The sequence below is a fragment of the Mus caroli genome, chromosome 14, assembly GCF_900094665.2.
Source record: "Mus caroli chromosome 14, CAROLI_EIJ_v1.1, whole genome shotgun sequence".
Taxonomy (NCBI): Eukaryota; Metazoa; Chordata; class Mammalia; order Rodentia; family Muridae; genus Mus; species Mus caroli.
Window position 1 is genome coordinate 64,198,367 of NC_034583.1, and position 21,445 is coordinate 64,219,811.

The window sequence follows — 21,445 nt, forward strand, 5'->3', positions numbered from 1 at the left end:
GGGAGGAAGTGAGGTAACTAAAGGTGTGATCTTGAAAGGGCTATTGCAATCCTGGCCCCTTTTTCCCTCTGCTTCCTGGTCAGCATAACACGGTTTCCTGTGTTATGTATTTATGGCTTTGATACTCTGTCCAACAAGACTGAAAATAATGGAGAAGCAACCTTTGAAACCATGAGTCAAAGTAACCCTTACTCCTTTAAGCTGATTTTCTCTGGTACTTTGTCAGAGATTAAAAAAAAACTAACATAGGTACAGAATGTGCATATAATCAACCATCAGTAACTCTTCCCCAGTGCACCAATGGTAAGGCATGACTGTTTTACTTACATTGTTTTATTTCCTATAAAACTCTAGGAGAAGATACTATATCTTTTACAAAAGATACAAATTAGCTAAGAGTAAACTGCTAGGCATAGTAAGTAACACAGCTGTTATCACCTCAGGGTAGAGGGAATCCTATGAAAGAGGGAGGAATTCAAGAGGGAGGAATTCCATGGTGAGCCAGGAAGCACTCTCCAGAGCACTAGGAGAGGGCAGGCCAGGCCAGGCTCACTTGTGACAAACTTCTAGCTAAAAGGTCTCACGACAACTATGCAGGCATGCTGAGAACCAAGATTCTAACCTATGAGCCTTTGGTGATGAAGCCAAGCTATGACAAATGAGACGGTATGTATAAAGTGCTTCAAATGGTGCCTGGTGTTGGTATCAGCAACAGGCTTGGCAGGTCACCTCTGAACCCAGTGACATCACCCACAGGGGTCAGGGAGCCATGCATGGCAACTGTATCCATTCCCAGAGTCCACTTCCCACCTTTACCTTCAAATGGTTATATCACAGCCTAAATAAAAGGCAGACCCTTCCTGACCTATGCACCTTTTTCTTCTCTCTCCTTTCCCCTTTGTCTCTGCCACCCCCCTTTGTTTCTGCCCCCACAATAAACCAGCCAGGTGGAACTGCATTAGCCTGGTATGATCTGTCCAGACACAAGCCGTGATTCTAACACAACGCCCAGCACATAGCCCTTAAGAAAGAAATGATCAGGGCTGGAGAGATGGCTCAGTGGTTAAGAGCACTGACTGCTCTTCCGAAGGTCCTGGTGGCTCACAACCATCCGTAATGAGATCGGAACCCTCTTCTGGTGCATCTGAAGACAACTATAGTATACTTAGATATAATAATAAATAAATCTTTTTTTTTAAAAAAAAAAGGAAGAAATGATCAGTTCCACAAAACTAAAACACAGATTGTATAATACGGTAACAAACTTACTTAAGGATATCTAAGGAGGTGATGAACAAGGCATAAATAAGACTCTGAAAGGATCTTCAAAATAAAATCCCAGGGTCTGATATATGATGAATATTCAGTAATACTTTTAGAATACTTTTTACTATCTTGCTTCTGGAGTAGGGGGAACAAGCTGCCATATACCAAGCAGCTATGGAGAGGCCACAGCTAAGCAGTAAAGCCTCTGGCCATCAGCCAATGCCAATAGCTATGAGAAAACCTCAAAGCCAATTCTCCAATTCCAGTAAAGCCATAAGCTAGCTGTGAAGCTGGCTGGCAACTTCACGATCTCTCACGAGAATATAGGAGCCAAAACCACACAGCTATGGTGCTTCCTGACCTTCAGAAATTCATATGATAATAAATACTTGCTGTTTTAATTGCCAATAGATAACTAATAACCTCAGCCAATTACTAATGCAGGTAAATTTTGATTTTTAAAAACATTATGAAGGAAGATGTAAGACACTGGTCTTTTTCTCTGCAGCACTGTTGCTCCCCAGCACTCAGGGAGCAACTCTCTCCAGATCAGGCAAGTTGCATCATGACATTACTTATCTGGCTAAACTAACTGTCAGCATAATTGTTCTCTACACATTCGTTGCTTTGGTACCTAATCCTGTGACGGAAACCAGATTCTCACTGTCAGTAAAGTTAGTGTGACTCTCATCAAATAAACAATACTGTCAGAAAAATGGAAGCTCTAAGTACATTCTAAATGACCTTCCATAATTAGCATGCATTTCTAAAGCAAGCACAAACTCCTCCAGAGATTAAAGTATGTCAACACTATTCAAACAAAATGCTCCCAAAAGAGACCTGATTGCCTAAGTAAAAGTGAAGTCTCCAGTGCTGGTAGAAACACTAACAATGGGGAAGTGATGGCAGGAATTGCTATTGTTTGCTGGGTGTTTTAAGGAATATTATTGGATCTACATTACAGGAAATGTTTTTGTTCTACCCTAAGCCAAGTTCTAAAACTGTTTTGCCTCACAAACAGAAACTAGGATAGAAAATAGAAAACTTCTGGTGATGGCCTTTCTGCTAGTTCTTTTCCATTTATTCTTGTCATTTAATGCTAGACACTCTGTCAATATATATACTACTAGAGCTGCTGTGTGGCTTTAACCATATCTATATATTTCCAGATATGCATTTACGGCTAAAGTACTCTTTCAGATTCCAGGCCCACATTTCAAATTGGATACTAAAGATTCCCATGCGAATATATCACAAATGTCTCATCTCTAATATGTCTAAACACGAACACTCATTCCCTGTATCACTAAACAGCTCTGGCAGTACTGTGAGGGTAGCTATGTTATCAGTCCCCTGACCTCCGATCTCTCTACACCATGAGAATTGTCCTTAGTGATGCTGGTTTCATTCAGCTTCTAAACTCGTGGTTCATTCCTTTAGCGTATCTGTGTCTGCTTCCGTGGACTGCATAAAGTAGCTTTGCTTTTTATCTACTTTGACAAGATTGTTTTAGACTTATTTTATGTATATTAGTATTTTGCTTGCATGTATGTATCAGCACCATGTGTGGTGCCAGATGTCCACAGAGTTCAGAAAAAGGTATATGATCCCCTCAAACTGGAGTTATGGATTATTGTAAACCACTATGTGGGTGCCAAGAACTGAACCACTATGTGGGTCCTCTGGGAGAGCTATAAGTCCTCTTAACCACTTAGCCATCTTTCCAGTTCCTGTTCTGTTAAGATTTTAATTGGGTCGTTCTTAGACTATCTGCATACAGTATAGTTACTGATAGTATCTTGTTTTATCCCATCTATTCTTTGGTTCCTTTGGGCAAAGGCACACATGCAAAAGAAACTTAATATAGACATAAAAGTTAAACAAAACTGAATTCACCTAGAGGTGGAATTCAAAGGTAGAGCATATGTTTGGTGTCAATATGCTCTACACACACACACACACACACACACACACACACTTTTAATTTTTTTTTAAAATTACATCATCACCAGATTCCGTGTTACTCACTAGTAATTGTGAATTGTTTTTTTTAAGTCCACTCAATGTTTTTTAAATTTAAGGCTCATCTAGTGGCAAAACTTCTTGTCAGATTCATCTCCAGTGATACCATGAAGTGTGCTCCCTGAAAAGCCCTTTCTTTTGTTTTCTTTTCTTTTTTTAAAAAAATATTATTATTTACTTATGTGCATATATGCATGTATCTGGGCTTGAGGTCAGAGGCACCCTCTGGAGGCAGAGTTATAAGCAGTTTGAGCTGTCTGATATGAATTCTGGGAATTGAACTTGGGTCTTCTATAAGAACAATACATGTTCTTAACTACTAAGCTATCTCTCTAGGCCTGAGAAGCCCTTTCTATATTACAAGGCAGGGAAACAGAATCCAATACTCTCCTTTAAATTGTACATTTTCCTTAGCTTTTACCACTTCTGATCCCAAACTGTTTATTTTACTGAGTTCATAGTGAATCGGACTGATTTTTAACACTTTTGAGACAACACTGCATACTTTCCTACTTTCTAAAAGTATCTAAATGTGCATTCATAAAAAGAAAAGCATGCAGGGCAGTGGTTGTGCACACCTTTAATCCCAGCACTTGGGAGGCAGAGGCAGGCAGATTTCTGAGTTTGAGGCCAGCCTGGTCTACAGAGTAAGTTCCAGGACAGCCAAGACTACACAGAGAAACCCTGTCTCAAAAAAACAAAACAAAACAAAACAAAAACAAAAACAAAACAAAAAACAAAAGACAAACCAAACCAAACAAAACAAAAACAAAAAACCCCAAAAAAGAAAAGCATATGACTATATAACCATAAAATTATGTAAGTATAAATTTTTATGCCTGTCTACAGATGAAAATATTTCACAGGCAACATTCTGGACATATCTACAATAGGTACTGAGCCCTAATTAACATGCATTTTCACCTCATATACTAGCTCATTCACTTCTCATATTGTTTAGAAAAAAATAGTAGTTAAAAATCACTTTGGGAAATTCATGGTAAGAGACAGTTTAAAAGATGCATTAGAGGCAGAAGAATCTCTGTGTGTTTGAGCCCAGCCAGGTCTATGTAAGAAGTTCTAAGCCAGGGCTATGTAGAAAGACTTTGTTTCCAAAGAAAGGAAGGAAGGAAGGGAAGAAGGGAGGGAGGAAGGGAGGGGTGGATTTTTAAAATCATACACAAAGAAGTGTTCCCTTCCAAACCTTATCCCCTTATATGAACTGAGGCACATGTGCTTGTATTCAAACACATACATAATATACATGCATATACAAAGTAAATTTTTAAAAAATTCATTCTCAGGGAAAAGCAAACATGCAATGGAAGACATCACGCTAAGCAACTCAGTGGCTCAGAGAAAGGTAGTCACAGGCTCAGGTAGCTCAGCGTGCCCAGGGAATCAGAACATAGGAGGGCAGGCCAGGGGTTGTTTCTAAAAGGCAAACAGAATCAGAAGGTTCATATAAAATTAGACTATCATGTTATCATGGAGAAAGGACATGGAGGATACTAATATAAAATCCTGAGCGTTGGGCTAGAGCAATGGATCAGAGGTTAAGAGCACTGAATATTCTTCCAGGGGACCTAGGTTCAGTTCTCAGCACCCACATGTCAACTCACAACTGTCTGGAACTCCAAGATCTGACACCCTCACACAGACATACATACACGCAGGTAAAACACCAATGAACATAAAAATAAATGATCTAAAACAAAGATTAAAGGAAAAAAAAAAAGGTTCCTGAGTGTTCATTCAAGCATAGCTGGGACAAAATACAGTTAATACATGCTACCGATGATACTGGTGTCAGGGAAATTGTACACAGAACACAATGGAGTACCTTAGGGCAATAGAGTATAGCCAAATCGCCAAAGAGCAAAAGAGAAAAACTTAATGACTAAACAGGGAGAAGTCAGGAGAGATCTGACTTGTCATGAAACTAACATGGGGTGATTTGTAGGGTGATGGTAAGGGGAGAGGGTCTCTACATGGCCCTGACTGTCCTGGAATTCACTTCTTTGAACTATTAAGTTTGATGAACAATATAAGGACCTTTCTTCATTTATCAGATGTCATTCAAAACAGAACTCGGAAGTAGACATGCTGAACGTATCAAGTGGAGGTGCTATCAATGATCTTCCGCTGGGCAGTGGTGCTATAGGCCTTTAGTCCCAGCAGAGGCAAATCTCCAAGTTTGAGGCCAGCCTGATCTACAGTGTAAATTCAAGAACAGCCTGAACTACACAGAGAAAGCTTGTCTCAGAAAAAAAAAAACAACAAAAAGACAAAAAAACAAAAGAAAAGAAATTCCCAGCCAGGGGTGTTGTGCCACCTTTAATCCTAGCACTTAGGAGGCAGGGGTAGGTGCATCTGAGTTCAAGAGCAGCCTGGCCCACTACAGAAAAACCCCTTCTCAAAACAAAACAAAACAAACTTGTACTAGAAATTTTCAATTGCTGTGAAAATCTTTATAAGAGAAACTGGATGGATTTATGAGAGAAAACTGAAAAATATAAATTAGAACAGCCTTTCAGTGATAGGCCAGCTAAAGTTAATCCCCTGAGATATGCATAAGCCAGTTTTATTTCACATCTGTTGCGACTTCCCCCTGTCAGCCAAGCCCTTGGTCCGTTTCTGAGCTTTCTTCAGGGAGCAGTGAGAGTGTTTTTCACACGTCCACAAAATGTTTACTTGCTGACCCCACCCCCAATACAGACTCGGTTTTTTGTTTTATTCAGTGCTGATCCCAGAGCTTGGAAAAGCAGCGGGCACAGAGTCAATACTAATGTTGAATAAACAAAATCAGTGAACAGATGGAGAGAACATAAGCAGGAAAGGTTATTTTTTTGTTTTGTTTTGTTTTGTTTTGTGGTGCTGGGGATGGGGCCTTGGACACTGAGCGAGCGACACCCTTAGCCCGGCAGGAAGACTTTTAAAGTACATGTCCTGTTTTCCTATGTTTGTGATCAGGACAACAACCCAGCAACCTTTATTGGTCAGGTCAAAGGGTCCACCTCTGTTTAACAGAAACAAAAACAAAAGGCCAGGCTCTGACAGCATCTCTCCTTCCGCTCCTTTGTTTCTAGCCACCTGAGGCAGTGCTGGCAACATCTGCTATTGATAGGAAACCCTCATGTTTCCTAAGAATTGGAATCTGTTGATTAAAGTAATTGAAGTGTCAGACTAATAAAAGTGCTCATGGGCCTTTTGCTGTGACTTGGGATGACCAGTGACTCAAGAGCCTCACCACACATCTACATCTAGACTGTGGAGTGCTCCTATCTGTAAAGAGAGAGCCTCTTTCAGAGCCTGGGCCTAACTGGATTAAGAGCCCACATGCCTAAAGTCATTATATTTCTGGTTTTAATTATATCTGCAATAGAGCTCATATAATTAATCTTAAAAACATGTCATCTATTTAAAAATGCAATATTCACTCACTTCCATTTTTGGAGGTAAAAACTTTTAAAGATAAAAATTCTATATTTGGGTACTAAAAACTTCTTAAGTTAAGGATAAAGTAACGTGCTTATTTAGACCCTCTCTGCTTTTTGTTTTATATTATAATTTGTTATAATTATAATCTTAAAAATATTTTAAAAGAAAAATTCTTTTTGAATATTATATAAGACATAATATGATCACCTTTTTTTCCATTGCGTGGTGACTAACAAAACCATCTGGTTAAACCTTTATCTTTCCTTAAAAACTTCACACTTTATATAACTCGTAGCTTTTAGTGCCCTATTTTTATTTGTTTCCTTTTTTTGTAAATTTTATTTTTATTTATATGTGACTGTGCCCACTGAGGTCAGAAGGTATCAGGTCCTTGGAGCCAGAGTGGAGTTACAAGTGAATGTGAGCCAGCTGATATAGGTGCTGGGAACTGAACTGGGGGGTTGCTGGAAAAGTAGCAAGCACTACTAAGCACTCGGCCATGTCTCCAGCCTTTTAGTGATGATCTGATCCAGGCTGCCAAACTAGCTAGCCAAGAGTTCCACCACTGTCCTAGTTCTATTACACCATTAGAGAGCTCTAACTAGTCCAATGTGTGAAGTGCACAGTAATTCAAATACACAATCCTTCTCAAAAGGCAAGTCTCTGTCTACTCCAAGACCAGCGTCTGTAACCCATGATCACACTAACAAACTGCATACATGGCATCACTTAAGGCCATCTCTTCTTCTGGCATACATGAAACACAGGCACTCTTATCTGCTCACTAAAAAGTAATGAAAGAAAGCTCATTGTTCTATGTCATCTAACAACTTAACCTGTATCTGAAAGATTAGAATACTGTGGCTTACTGCATCTATTCTAGATTTTTTGTTTGTTACTTGCTGTGCATGCATGTGTGTGTGTGTGTGTGTGTGTATTTTACAACCAAAATTTATTTCACTTCATTTTGTTTTTAAAAACCATCTATTAAGACAGAAGGGCATGGTTAGGATAGATTTTATCCAAGGCAAAAGTCCAAATTTAAGAACCAAAAATCCTTTTATTTCAAGATTAGATTTCTTTCCATTATGCACATACAGAATGTATTTTTTTCACTTGACAAACATGTATAAGGAACTGGGTTCAATACTTATAAAGTAAGGGCTTGTTATCCTCCACCCACTGTGCAATCCTAAGAGATCATAACTCTAAATTCAAGTTTCTTCAATTGTAATTTTTTTTTGAAATTTTAAAACAGAAGGCTAAGGTAAAAATTATTCTAGAGATCTAATTCAGTATTGCCTTTTTACAACTTTTACAACTATAACAGAAATTAAATTACTTAATAAAGGTTGGATTTTTAATACCAAAGATTAAAAACCAGGCCAATAAGAATCGAGTTTAATTGGTCTTTCCACTATTTCTTACTTCATCCAAAGTAGTTGGGCGACTTCTGAAAGCAACCCATTCTGTTATCATTTACTAGAATTTCATTATCAGATTAAACCCTTACGTCCCAAAGCATTCCCTGGACTCTTCTGATAAGAATTTAGGGTGGGACTATATTATTTAGTATTCCTCAAAGAACAAATAATTTTCTGTATATTCAGACGTGATAAGTATTTGGATTATACTAATGGGACTACATAAGGACTCATTTTTGTGAACTCTGGCTCTAGAGCTTTCAAGACATGCTTGGAGAACCTCCTTTGTTTTCTGAGACAAAATGACCGCCTGTGTAGTTCCTTGAACTGATTATATAGCCCCTAGGCTGCTTTCCAACACTCTCTTCCTACCTTAGCCAGTGGCGTGCTGAAATTATAGACACAAACCACGAGACTGTTTTTCCCCCTCAGAGACCTCATAGTCTCAAGGTCTGGGGGTGTGGGGGTAGGGTGGGGAGGCTGGTGGTGCAGAAGGGTCATAACTCTCTTAAAACCAGGGAGGGCCTTACTGCTATCTCTTGGTTCTGCTCCTCCCCCCACATCTGCTTCAGACTTCCTGTGGTTCTACCAGGGTCTCACCAAATTAACTGGCTGGGATTAGGAGTGCTGGAGTGATTCTGCCTTTCCCTGTAAGAATATAGCTCCTGCTGCTTTACTGGGTATAATAAGGAACTTCGACTTGGCCCATTTATTCTGTCTCTTACACATATTTCTTCCTCTTTGTTCCCTCTTCCCCTCTGTGGTACACATTTCTTGTCCAGACTAGTTTCAAAATTCTTAAACATTAAGGATAAAAAGTGACTTCCTGATACCAAAGAGTGAGAAAGCAAATGTGACACCTTAAACATTCAAAGAATTCAAGGAATCTGAAGCAAATAAAAAGCAGGAAGGGAACTTTGTAGAGCCTAATTCCTTTCTTTTACAGCCAAGAAGCCAGACTCCCCACAGGAGCAAGGGAAAAGGACTGAAAAGGACAAGCAGAGTTCTCTGCTGGGAGCTCTTTGCACTGCATTTTCCTACTCCCTGACCCCCTTAGAAAAAGATGTATAGTCTCTTTTTATTGCCTACAGCACAAAGCTTTATTCATGCATAAAGAATCTACACTAGTAAACGACAGTCTAGATTCCTTCTAGATTTTTCTATAGAGAAAATCCTTCAAATATTTCAGAGATTATACGCAGATATTTTTGGAGAATAGCTAGCAAGGCTTGAGATCCTCCTTCAGATCTGTGTTTCTTGTGTGCTCTGAGCCATGGTGTTTCAGAGTTCCAGAAAGGTAGGATAAAACCAGGGCCCAAGGAAGGAGATTTCAAGGGCCCTGGAGTCAGATCCTGTGCACTAAAATGGTAAACTTTACTCTGCACTGAACCATATATAGTTAATCTACCAACTGATAATATGCTTAGCTAGAATCGTAGTTTGACATTTGATGCTTTTCCTAAAACAAAGCTAATAAGAAATGTCCTTTGGCAACTAAGTATTTTTGTCAACAGGAAAGCACACACATGGATACACATGTGAAGATCCATAGTGCATTTCAGAGCTGAAAGGAGGCTTTCCAGGATACTCTTATTACACAAAGGCAACACATACACATTTTTTAAAATAAAATATATCCGATTCCTGCCATCACAAACCTTCCTTTGTGTCTTAGATTACCATATCATTTTTATTTTACCACTGTGTAAATAAATTATTATTTAAGATTTTATTTTAGTTAACACTTATTACATTTAAACTGAATAATTTTTAGAATGGATTTGTTTAGAATGGTGTTGCTTACACTTCTCAGTTTTAGAGTTTCATTTAATCATTTGCTGGGATGCTGGAGTCTGAACACAGGGCCTCCTACATGCTGAGGGTGGAGCTCCAACACTGTTCCAGCCTGCAGATCTTAAAGTAAAAGCTTTTTTTAAGCCCCCCCCCCCCCATGTATGAGTGTTTTGCCTTCTTGTATGTCTGTGCACTGAGTGCACGTAGTGCCTGCAGAGTCAGACGTGGGTACTGGATATCCTGGGACTGGAGTTACAGACAGTACTGAGCTGCCATTGGGTGCTGACAATCAAACCTGGGTCCTTTGAAAGAACAGGAAGTACTTCAAAATGTTAAGACATCTTTCCAGCATGCCCACCTAGGTATAAGGATTAAAGGCATGTACTACCACACCCAGCAAATTAGTAACCCTTTTAGACAGACTTTCCTTTACAACTCTTATATCACAACATCCTAAAAATCAGCTGACAGTATATTTTACTTATTTATTTTAAAGACCTATTTATTTATTTTTATATGTATAAGTGCTTGCCTGCATATATGCATGTATATCACATTCATGCATGTTTTCACAATGAAAGTAAACATGGACAGTACCAGGACATACAACTATTATATTTTGTAAAAATGACAATAAGGGGGCTGGCAAGATGGCTCAGAGGTTAAGCGCATTGGCTGTTTTTCCAAAGGTCCTGAGTTCAGTTCCCAGCAACCACATGATGCTCATAAGCATCTATGGTGAGATCTGGTGCCCTCTTCTGAACTGGAGGTGTACAGGCAAGCAAAACACTGTATACATAATAAATCTTTTTAAAAATGACAATAAGGAAACTTAAAAGTGGATCACTCAAATTTTATATTTTTCCTAAAATAACTATTAACAGAAAAGTTTCTTCATAGAGAAGAAAATGTTGTTAAGTGTCCCTTTGTTCATTACTGCACTCAAAGTTCCCATCTTCCAATAGGAACACATATGCATCTGTTTTCCACACCAAAACCAAAGCAGAGAAATCCAGACCCTCAATCTTTACCGCCTGTAATACTGTATTATTTGATCATAGATGACTTCTTAATCAAAACAATAAAAAGATTATAATTCACCATCAAAAGTTGATGAACATTGACATAATCAAACTTAAAAGGTATAGAACACATGATACATGTACTTAAGTATACATCTTAATATGTAAACTAAGGTTTCTATAGAGAAACTTGCTCTTAAATGCCTTCACTGACCCCAAATGAAGAGTTTCAGCTTCAAATTTAGAGATGAAAGTAGATTTGGAATATATCCCAACACACAGCCAACGTGTAAAAGAAACTGAAGGGAGAGACGGAGGAAAGGAGAATAAAATCATGGACCTACAGTTAGGTAAACAGTAGAACTGAGATTCTCTGCTGTAAGTTATTTCAATTAACTCAGAAGGGGGGAGCCGGTTTTACAAAGCACAATTTCCCACTATGCTTATATTAAGTTGTGGGCAAAAAGACTGACACTGTACTAAAAAGTAAAAGTTTTGGAGTACTGTTCTCACTACTGAGCTATAATCCTCCAGGGAAAAATACACATACTTAATGTAGTCTTTGGTGTATTAAAATTGAAATAGCTTTAGAAAATTAGTTTCAAAGAAAAATGTTAGAACATTATTTATCAAAAACTAAAGAGATCCAGGATTAAAGCTACTCACAGTCATGCCAATTAAGTTAAATGCTGGAGAGCAATTAAAAAAAAAAAAAAAAAACAGATACTAAGAGAAGCAGGACTGCCTGCCTCAGTCAAAGCCTTTATATAAACTCTTAAGGTTCTGCCTTCAGTCATAAACAGTTCTTTAATGTGTCCACTCATATCGCTAACATTTCAATTTATAAATATATATACACCCATCTGCATTTTATTTCTTTAAAGAAGGCACTATCCCAACTACAAGAGCAATAGAAGAGAATCCACCTTATGCTTCTTTCTTTCTCTTAGTTATTACTAACTAAAGCAAAGCAAATCACTTTGGAGAAGTTGTCAGAATCCCCAGGAAGCATTTTGGCATAAAAAGAGTTAATGCCCAACTCAGCTGGACAGCCAGTGACCATTTGCAAGCCTCCTAGGTACATTCCCAGCAGACACATTATCAGATTAAAAGAACTGCAAACAACTGGGTTGAAGCCTTCCTTTGTCCAAACCCAGCCTCTTCTTCCTGTGATGTCATATTACAAATCTGGGAAGCCTTTCTTGCTCACTTCAGAGACAGCCCATCTCACAATACAGCTGGCAACCTCCGAAAGGCCTCTCCAGTCAGCAAGCGCTAACATGCTTAGGAATTTATCTGGGATCCTTTAAACGACTGCCTATCGCCATCCGGAATCAATGTAGAAATACAAAGTCTGAGAATAAAAAGAAGGAAGAAGTACCCGAGGACGACGGACGGGCGGACGGACGCACAGCGAGTGTTTGTGACTGAAGTAAGGCTGGTTTGGACCTTGGCGGCTGAAGCACAAGTTCCCATGTGGACTGGTCTTGTCCGACTTGGAACAGTTTTTCCTTACACTTTCAGCTTTATGGGTTGGCTTCCTTGACTGCATTTTCTGTCAGTTAACTAAACTCCGGACTCATGGATTTTCTCGACCAGAAAATCAGACTATTTTCCTGAATAATCTACTAGAAACTCGGAACACATTTCATGTTTCCTTTGAAGAGTTAAGAGAAGAAAGTATAAGAACAGGAAAAGAAACAAATAATTTGCAAATAAATTGGCTGCTGCTGTGACCACATCTGAACACCAAGGGCGATCGATCGAGCGCTGCAGACAAAAGGACTCCTGTAAGCTGTACTGCCCGACAATGGTAAGCTCCAACGGCTCCCACTGCCCTTACGACGACTCCTTTAAGTACACTTTGTATGGGTGCATGTTCAGCATGGTGTTTGTGCTTGGGCTGATATCCAACTGTGTTGCGATATACATTTTCTTCTGTGCCCTCAAAGTGAGAAATGAAACTACAACATACATGATTAACCTGGCAATGTCAGATTTACTTTTTGTCTTCACTTTGCCATTTCGGATTTTTTACTTTGCAACACGGAATTGGCCATTTGGAGATCTGCTCTGTAAGATTTCAGTAATGCTGTTTTACACCAATATGTATGGAAGCATTCTGTTCTTAACCTGTATCAGTGTAGATCGATTTCTGGCAATCGTCTACCCATTTAAGTCAAAGACTTTAAGAACTAAACGAAATGCAAAGATCGTTTGCATTGCTGTGTGGTTCACAGTGATGGGAGGAAGTGCGCCTGCAGTTTTCTTTCAGTCGACCCACTCTCAGGGGAACAATACCTCAGAAGCCTGCTTTGAGAACTTCCCAGCGGCCACATGGAAAACTTATCTCTCCAGGATTGTGATTTTCATTGAAATAGTGGGCTTTTTTATCCCTCTCATTTTGAACGTAACTTGTTCTAGTATGGTGCTAAGAACTTTAAATAAACCTGTTACATTAAGTAGAAGCAAAATGAACAAAACTAAGGTTTTAAAAATGATTTTTGTCCACTTGGTCATCTTCTGTTTCTGTTTTGTGCCCTACAACATCAACCTCATTTTGTACTCGCTCATGAGGACGCAGACCTTTGTTAACTGCTCCGTGGTGGCGGCAGTGAGGACCTTGTACCCCATCACTCTCTGCATCGCAGTCTCCAACTGCTGCTTTGACCCTATTGTTTACTACTTCACCTCAGACACAATTCAGAACTCAATAAAAATGAAAAACTGGTCGGTTAGAAGAAGTGACTCCAGGTTCTCTGAAGTTCAGGGCACCGAGAATTTTATCCAACACAACCTACAGACCTTAAAAAATAAGATATTTGATAATGAATCTGCAATATAAGCTGCCTGACTAAGCCACTGGGACTGCTCCGTGTTCAACTGTGAAAACTGTGTTCTTGGGAACTATCTCTCCAGCTCCAACTGAAAATATTTTTAAAGGAAGTTTGTGTCTGATATGTTAAACATTAAAATATATTCTATTCTTGTATGCACGCCATTTTGCTTTCTTGAACCACTTTAACGTGTTCTTTCCTCATTAAAAAAACCTCCATAAAGTTAAGGTCTAAAAGCAATTATGATTTAAATAATGTGGTATCTGTACGTTTAAAATTTTGTATATCATGAAATGATTTAATCAAAAATCTGTTAAATGGTTTTATACTAAACCCAGATGTTGTTTAAGGAATAGTTTACTAAGTAGATTTCACTTATATTTTATTTTAGATTAAAAGTACTTATCATACCTTCAACTGTAAACAATGAAGAAAACCAGTTTGAAATAGTCAAACATTTTTAGAGCATTTCCTCCAAGAGACTACTGCTGTTTTCTGCATGACATTTTATCTTTTTAGGCAATTCATTAAAAAAAAAAAAAGTTATCTAACTATAGTATATTTTGAAATTACTATTTTGATTTATATTCTGGCTGCAACACCCAATTTCAAAATGGTATATAGTATAAAAACTTAACATAAGGAAACTAATAAAATGTTATCTTGCTAGGTAAATTATTTTGAAAGTACAACAAAAACTTTGTATTTTCAATAATGTTGGTCTAGAAATTACCAGGACAGTGAAATGCATGAGTTTTTAGAATGTGATACATAGCGAAGATTTTTTTTTTTTTTACTTCTTTTCCTCTCTCACTTTAGATCAACTACAAAGGGACTGAAAATGTTATTTCAAGTGGAAAAAAAAAAAACCTTTTAAAATGTTAAACGTATTAAGTAAAGACATAGTTCTTTACATAGAGAGCAACAAATCTAGAAGAACAAACTACTAAGCACAATTATATTTTCATTATACAAAACAGACAAAGGCATGGCTTTGAGACAGAAAAATACCAACTACATCAAAACTTGCATTTTCCAACATATCCTCTTCTAATTTAAGGTATTTTGCAAAGTTTTAATTTTAGAAAAATGATATACATTTGAATTCAGAGTTAGCCTGTATGGTAAAGCAAGTTAATCTTTCAAGTCTGAATACAGCATGAACACACACACACACACACACACACACACACACATATATATATATATATATATATATATATATATATATGGAGAGAGAGAGAGTGTGTGTTTGTTTGTTGTTTGTTTTCAAGACAGGGTTTCTCTGTGTAGCCCTGGCTGTCCCAGAACTCACTTTGTAGACCAGGCTGGCCTCAAATTCAGAAATCCACCTGCCTCTGCCTCCCGAGTGCTGGGATTAAAGGCATACGCCACCACACCTGGCGAACATATATTTTATAATACATAAATTTTACTTTTTTCTGAGTTTGGGCTGCAATGATTTTTGACAAAGCATAATCATTTTCTATCTTAAATAAGTCTCTTTGTAATAAATAGCACATACATGGATGTTTTCTTTAAATACCCATGGTTTTTTATAGGTAAAGCTAAATGAAAATAAACCTGTAACAAAAACAAACTAATGAAAAATAAGCATATCCTAAGAGATGTATATGTTACACACACTGAAGTTTACTTCAGTTGCCCTATAGGTTCCTGTACTTGATATCACTCCAAAAGAATGAAATGCATGTAGCAGTCTTGGATATACACTGTAGAGTTGAAAAGCAGCGAGCAGTCTACTGATCAAGAGGAAAGGATCATGGAGTTCTGCATTTCTCCGAACTTTCTATGTGCAGGGTTCATGTGAAAACCCTAAGGAGGAATCTCAAGGCATGTGTCTTACTTTAAAATCCTAGAAAGGCAGTCATCAAATAACTGTCACTACTAGACTCAGTGGAGAAGATCTTTTTGCCCTTGTCTGAACAACATACACGAGTCAAAAGTTTTGTAAAATTCTTTAATTTTTTTGTTTTTTCAAGACAGGGTTTCTTTATGTAGTCTTTGCTGCCCTGGAACTTGTTCTGTAGATCAGGCTGCCCTTTGAACTCAAGAGATCTACCTGCCTCTGCCTCCTGGGTGCTAGCATCAAAGGTATGCACCACCACTGGGCAACTTTTATAAGATTCTTAACAAAGTGTCACAATAGATTAAAAAGTTGTAATTTTCTCATCTTGATCAAATATTATGGGCAGGTGATACAGCCGGTGTACAGAGCTTACCTATATGTGAAGACCCGGGGTTTAATACCAACACTACCGAAAAAGAAATTTAAAATACTGGGTAAATCTTACCTATCTAGACAAAAAGAGTATCACAACAAATTTTATGTTATTTTCCTCTTTGAGTGATAAAATGTGAGGTAAGTTATGTATTTTAGGGTTTTCTATTTCCCCTTCACTCACAAACATACATGAAAACACTGAGACTATAACTTTTTATTACTTTAAAATGACAGTATCAATCCTGCCATTCCTGCTCCTCCTCAAACAGTTTTCAACATCTTCATAAAGGGACAGATGATAGAAGCCTTCTTTTTACATTGCCTTTCTTCAAAGAAAGGAAGATCAGAGTATTGTCATGGAAGACAGCTTTATGGCACCCTAAAAACTGGCTCCAAACTTAATATATATGTTGTTCATTGTCTTTCCATAGAAAAATTTAAAAAAAATCAAGATACTATCAAGGTTCTGAACAGGCTTAATATTTACATTTGAAATAGTAACAATAAATGTGAAGTATGAATCCTAATTATAAGTACTGATCATTAAAGAAATTGGCCACTCAGCCAGGAAACAGAAAACAGAAAATGAAGCAGAGTTCATACTTCCAAAGCAGAAAGACTGATTTGTGGATGAAACAGCCACAGAAAATGCATTTGGTTATATGTGGTAGAACCCTAATGAACGTTATTTTTGACACATATTAAATTATTAATGCCTAGAAGAATCTTTGCTAGTTTCTCAGCAACTAAACTTCTTTAATACTTACAGGCCATCCAACTCCAGATGAAAGGAAGATAAGACCCACTATTCTTCACTATAAATTTAGTTGTTCAATGGAAACCATGTTATAAAAAGTTCTTACCCAAGGACAACATTTCAAAGTAATCATAAAATAACCTGTTTTTAAAAAGTTCTTTTGAACTAGCCTGAAAACTGAATTACCCATTGGTAACATGACTTCTGAAATGTTCAAAATTCAAGGGGAATAATCAAGAAATGTATGAGTATAGAACATACTTGAATTGACAATTACTTGGTGATTGACAATATGGTTCAATCAGCAGTATTTTCTAGAGACAACTTATATTCATACAAGTATGAACTCTCAAATTTTTATTTTATCTTACCATTTTTACTCATCTGCTATTTTTCAAAGATGGATTTTTAGTATTAACTCTGTGTGTGTGCACGCGCATAGATTAGATTCCCCTAAAGCTGCAGTTACAGATGATTCTAAGCACCCACAATGGATACTGTGAACTGACCTTGGGTTCTCTGGAAAAGCAGTGTGTTCTCTTAACCTCTGAGCCTTCTTTCCAGGCCCTAACTTTTTTTTTTTAATAAAAGAAAAATTATCACAACAGGCCAATTATTTTAAAAATTGTTAGTTAACTCCAGAAAAACTCCTCCCCTTATCTACTTGTTTGAGTAGTACCTACACTGAGTATTAATTCATTTGGTTCTAATAATTACCCTATTCTCATTCTCATTCTCATTCTCTCTCTCTCTCTCTCTCTCTCTCTCTCTCTCTCTCTCTCTCTCTCTCTCTCTCTCTCTCTCTCTCTCTCTCTCTCTCTCTCTCTCTCTCTCACACACACACACACACACACACACACGTACATACACACAGATAAAGAATATGAGACTGTCAAATATTCAGTATTCTGGATGACAACTGCAATGGTGATCTGCATTTTATTCTCCATAAATAATTTTAACATTCTCCTTAACTCTGATATGACCAAATGTATACTCATCATGCTTAGCATACCAAGTGGGTCTTTTCTGAGTGAAGCCTCTATGTTATCAATAGATGCAGAAAATGTCCTCCGTTATTATTATTTATTATTATTATATTCTTTCCTTGATTCCCCCCTCACACACACACACACACTGATCTTTCTTGGAGAGAAGAACAGAGAGAAAATGAACCAAGTACCGCTTGATACGGAGATAAGAAGTAATGTAACCTAATCCAATAGCACAGAAGTTTCTTGTATTTTTCTCCCCAGGAAGAAAATTGCATTTTACCTCTGCACTCCTAGCACACTCAGATCTGCTACAGAAGTCTCAAGGTAGCTGTTCCTGCTCAGATTCTCCATTTGACATCAATAGGAAACTGCATGCCTGGGTGTTTATGTGTATACAAAATTTGAAGGTTGAGCCGGGCAGCGGTGGCGCACGCCTTTAAGCCTAACACGTGGGAGGCAGAGGCAGGCGAATTTCTGAGTTCGAGGCCAGCCTGATCTACAAAGTGAGTTCCAGGACAGCCAGGGCTATACAGAGAAACCCTGTCTCAGAAAAAAAAAAAAACAAAACAAAACAAAAAAACAAAAAAAGAACCCATCAAAAAATTGAAGGTTGGCTGGTCAGGCATGTATAGATGGTCCCTGATTTACAGGATGCTCACTTACTTTTTAATACAGCATGAAAGTAGTATATACATTATGTGGAAACTGTACTTCAAACTGAATTATCTTTTCCCAGTTAGTAATATGTTCCATGATATCTCTTCAGTAAAGGCAGCAACAGAGTCACAAGCTTCCTGGCAGCCACTTCATGACAGGCCAAACAAGTTACTCTGTGGGTTAATGGCATCAAAGGCATTTTTGACTTATGATATTCACAGCTTGCAATGGGTTTATGAGGACAATTCCCACAGTTAGACTAGAACTACTTATATGTGTATAGATTATGCACTGCATAATAATTAATACTAGGCTTCAATCCAAGCTGCATACCTCTGATTTACCCGCAGAGGAGCAGACACACTTGCAAGTTCCTGACAGACTGGCATGGCTCTCTGAGGCAAGGGTCCAGGAACTTCATGTTTGCAGACCACCACCACCACCATCTACCAACATGTTAGAATCACAAATTCTTGAACTCCAACCCAGAAACTTTGGGGTTGTACCTAACAATCTGTAACCTGTGTTTTTCTAAGACTCAGATAATTTTGATACATACCAGCTGGTACTCTAGAGAATTCTGGCAATGACAACTCCTGTATTTGCTTCGAGGTTGAAGCTCCCATCTCCCTGAAAGCACTTTGCTGTGTGTGTTCTTTGTATTATGATCTGTTCTGTTACACCCATCAAAACACCCTCATTTCGTTTTTATCCTCATAAAATGAATTAATCCCTCTACTTTCTTTGTTCTTTTCCTCTTGACAGTCTCAGCTCTGCTGCGTTTGTCCCGTCTATGTGAGTCCTTGTGTGAGAGTACATTTCTGTTGTTCTACAATGTCCTGAGGATAGAGGAAATAAAGGTTTGTGCTCAGAAGTTTGTTAGTTTGAACTAGAAAAATCATTTTAAGAAATAAGTATATAAAAGAAGGTTAGCTGGATAGAAACAACAAGAGAAAGGGGAGGGAAGGATACTGGAGGAGATGGGAGAGAGAGGAAAGGCACTGTACAGTATAAGTTACACATGGGAAGCCACACTAATAATAAACACCTTTACTACAGCGAAAAACAACAAAGGCTTCTTTCATAAATCTTTTCATTCTGAACAACATAATCTTCAAAATAATATTTTAAAAAGAGCTACTTCTCCAGCTAATTTTACCAGTCAGTATTAGCACGCATTTAAGAACATAAAGACACAAGTTTCAACTTGTAATATTTGTAGTATTTTGAAATTTAGAGCCAGGCAGTAGTGGCGCACGCCTTTAATCCCAGCACTTGGGAGGTAGAGGCAGGAGGATTTCTGAGTTCGAGGCCAGCCTGGTCTACAGTGAGTTCCAGGATAGCCAGGATTGCACAGAGAAACCCTGTCTCAAAAAAAAAAAAAAAAAAAAAAAAAAAAAAAAAAAAAAAAAAAAAAAAAAAAAAAAAAAAAAAAAACCACAAAAAACAAAACAACAAAAAGAAGGAAATTTAGAAACTTTTTTGTAATATCAGCATAAAATATTCACTCCGGACAAAACTGTAGACTGCTCAGGGGTTAGCTATACTACCTGATGAACAGAAGAAGCAGTTGATTTAAATAAAAATGGCTGCTTAAGTAACACTAAAATTATATTACTTATATCAGTCATGAAATTTCTGCTGGTGGCTAAAACGACTGGTTTCAAAATTGGGCTATATTTTATGTGCTGGTCTTTAGGATGTCTCCAGAGTAAAGAGATAGAACACACAGTTCAGTAAAATTTTAGCTACTAAAGAGAAAAACAACAACAACAAAAAATATGTTGGTTTTAAAAAAAGAGGAAGGAGCCAGAGGAGAAGGAAGAGGAGAAGGAAGAGAAGAGGAAGGGAAGGAACAAGAGGAGGAGGATGTAGAAGAGGAGGAGGAAGAGGTTACAAAAGCAGGTTGCAGAGAGAACATATTTGCATGTCAAAGCAACCTTCAGCCTTTTCCAAGAACATGGAATCGGTCACCTTCCATTTAAATTGAACTGTGGAAAAGTTTGCTTCAGATTAACCTGTTAAATGTATGAAGCCAAATGAGCCTGGTGGTGTCTCACACGCACAACGCTACAAATATCCCATCTGGAAAGACAATGTAAAAGCTATTCTAAGGAACAAATGAATCCAGTGACTCCTATACCTAATCCTCTCTCGGCTGTTCTCATTTCAGTGTTTACAGAAAAGAAACAAAACAAAATGAAAACAATGAATTTAAAAACTAGTATTTCTTAGTACTAAAAGGAAAAAAATCCCAGAAAAATTATCCTAAGATATGCTATGAGCATAATGATAAAAATGACAAAGCATTTTAATTCCAAAAATAAAAGTGACTTAAAAACAATTATCTATTAGATGGTTTTGAAAGAAATCATAAAAAAGCATAATAAAATCTTAAAGGGAAATTCTGTTATATATAATTCTCTTGTTTTTTGTCTTCCTTTTTCTGAAAGAAAGGAACCTGGGGTACTAGGCATGTTAAGCTACCTTCTACCTTGTACTACATATCCAGCCCTTGAGTTCTACATAGCAGAGGCTGGTCTTGAATTCATTATCCTTCTGTCTTTGCCTTCCAAGTGCTTAGGTTACAGATATACACAACCATGTCTAGCTTCTCTGTTATATTTTAGTGAATGGTAATACACAAACAAATAACAAAAAAGCCACCTAAAATGTAGCAATAATAATTCTTTTTTTTTTTTTTTTCGAGACAGGGTTTCTCTGTGTAGCCCTGGCTGTCCTGAACTCACTCTGTAGAGCAGGCTGGCCTCCAACTCAGAAATCCGACTGCCTCTGCCTCCCGAGTGCTGGGATTAAAGGCGTGCACCACCACACCTGGCTAGCAATAATAATTCTTAAAAACCCAGAAGAGTTAGAAATAAAATTTCTGTTCTACATTTCATTAATGTTGCTTTAAAAAATAAACTTTTAAAATTAGGTTTATTTGTTTTATTGTGTTGGGAAGTAGGGAGAGCAAGCAGACAC

General features: G+C 37.7%; 2 protein-coding genes across 2 annotated transcripts in view; one reads left to right on the top strand and one right to left on the bottom strand.

Annotated features, from left to right (window-relative positions):
• Rb1 (RB transcriptional corepressor 1) overlaps positions 1-21,445 on the bottom strand; it is a 130,924-nt gene that overhangs the window by 30,502 nt on the left and 78,977 nt on the right. The window lies entirely within an intron of this gene.
• Lpar6 (lysophosphatidic acid receptor 6) lies at positions 12,079-14,018 on the top strand. The gene has a single exon (XM_021181656.2). The coding sequence runs from the start codon at positions 12,780-12,782 to the stop codon at positions 13,812-13,814; it is 1,035 nt and encodes a 344-aa protein (XP_021037315.1). The 5' UTR covers positions 12,079-12,779; the 3' UTR covers positions 13,815-14,018.

Coding starts and splice junctions, on each gene's coding strand:
- Lpar6 (XM_021181656.2), top strand. CDS start 12,780: ATGGTAAGCTCCAACGGCTCCCACTGCCCTTACGACGACTCCTTTAAG.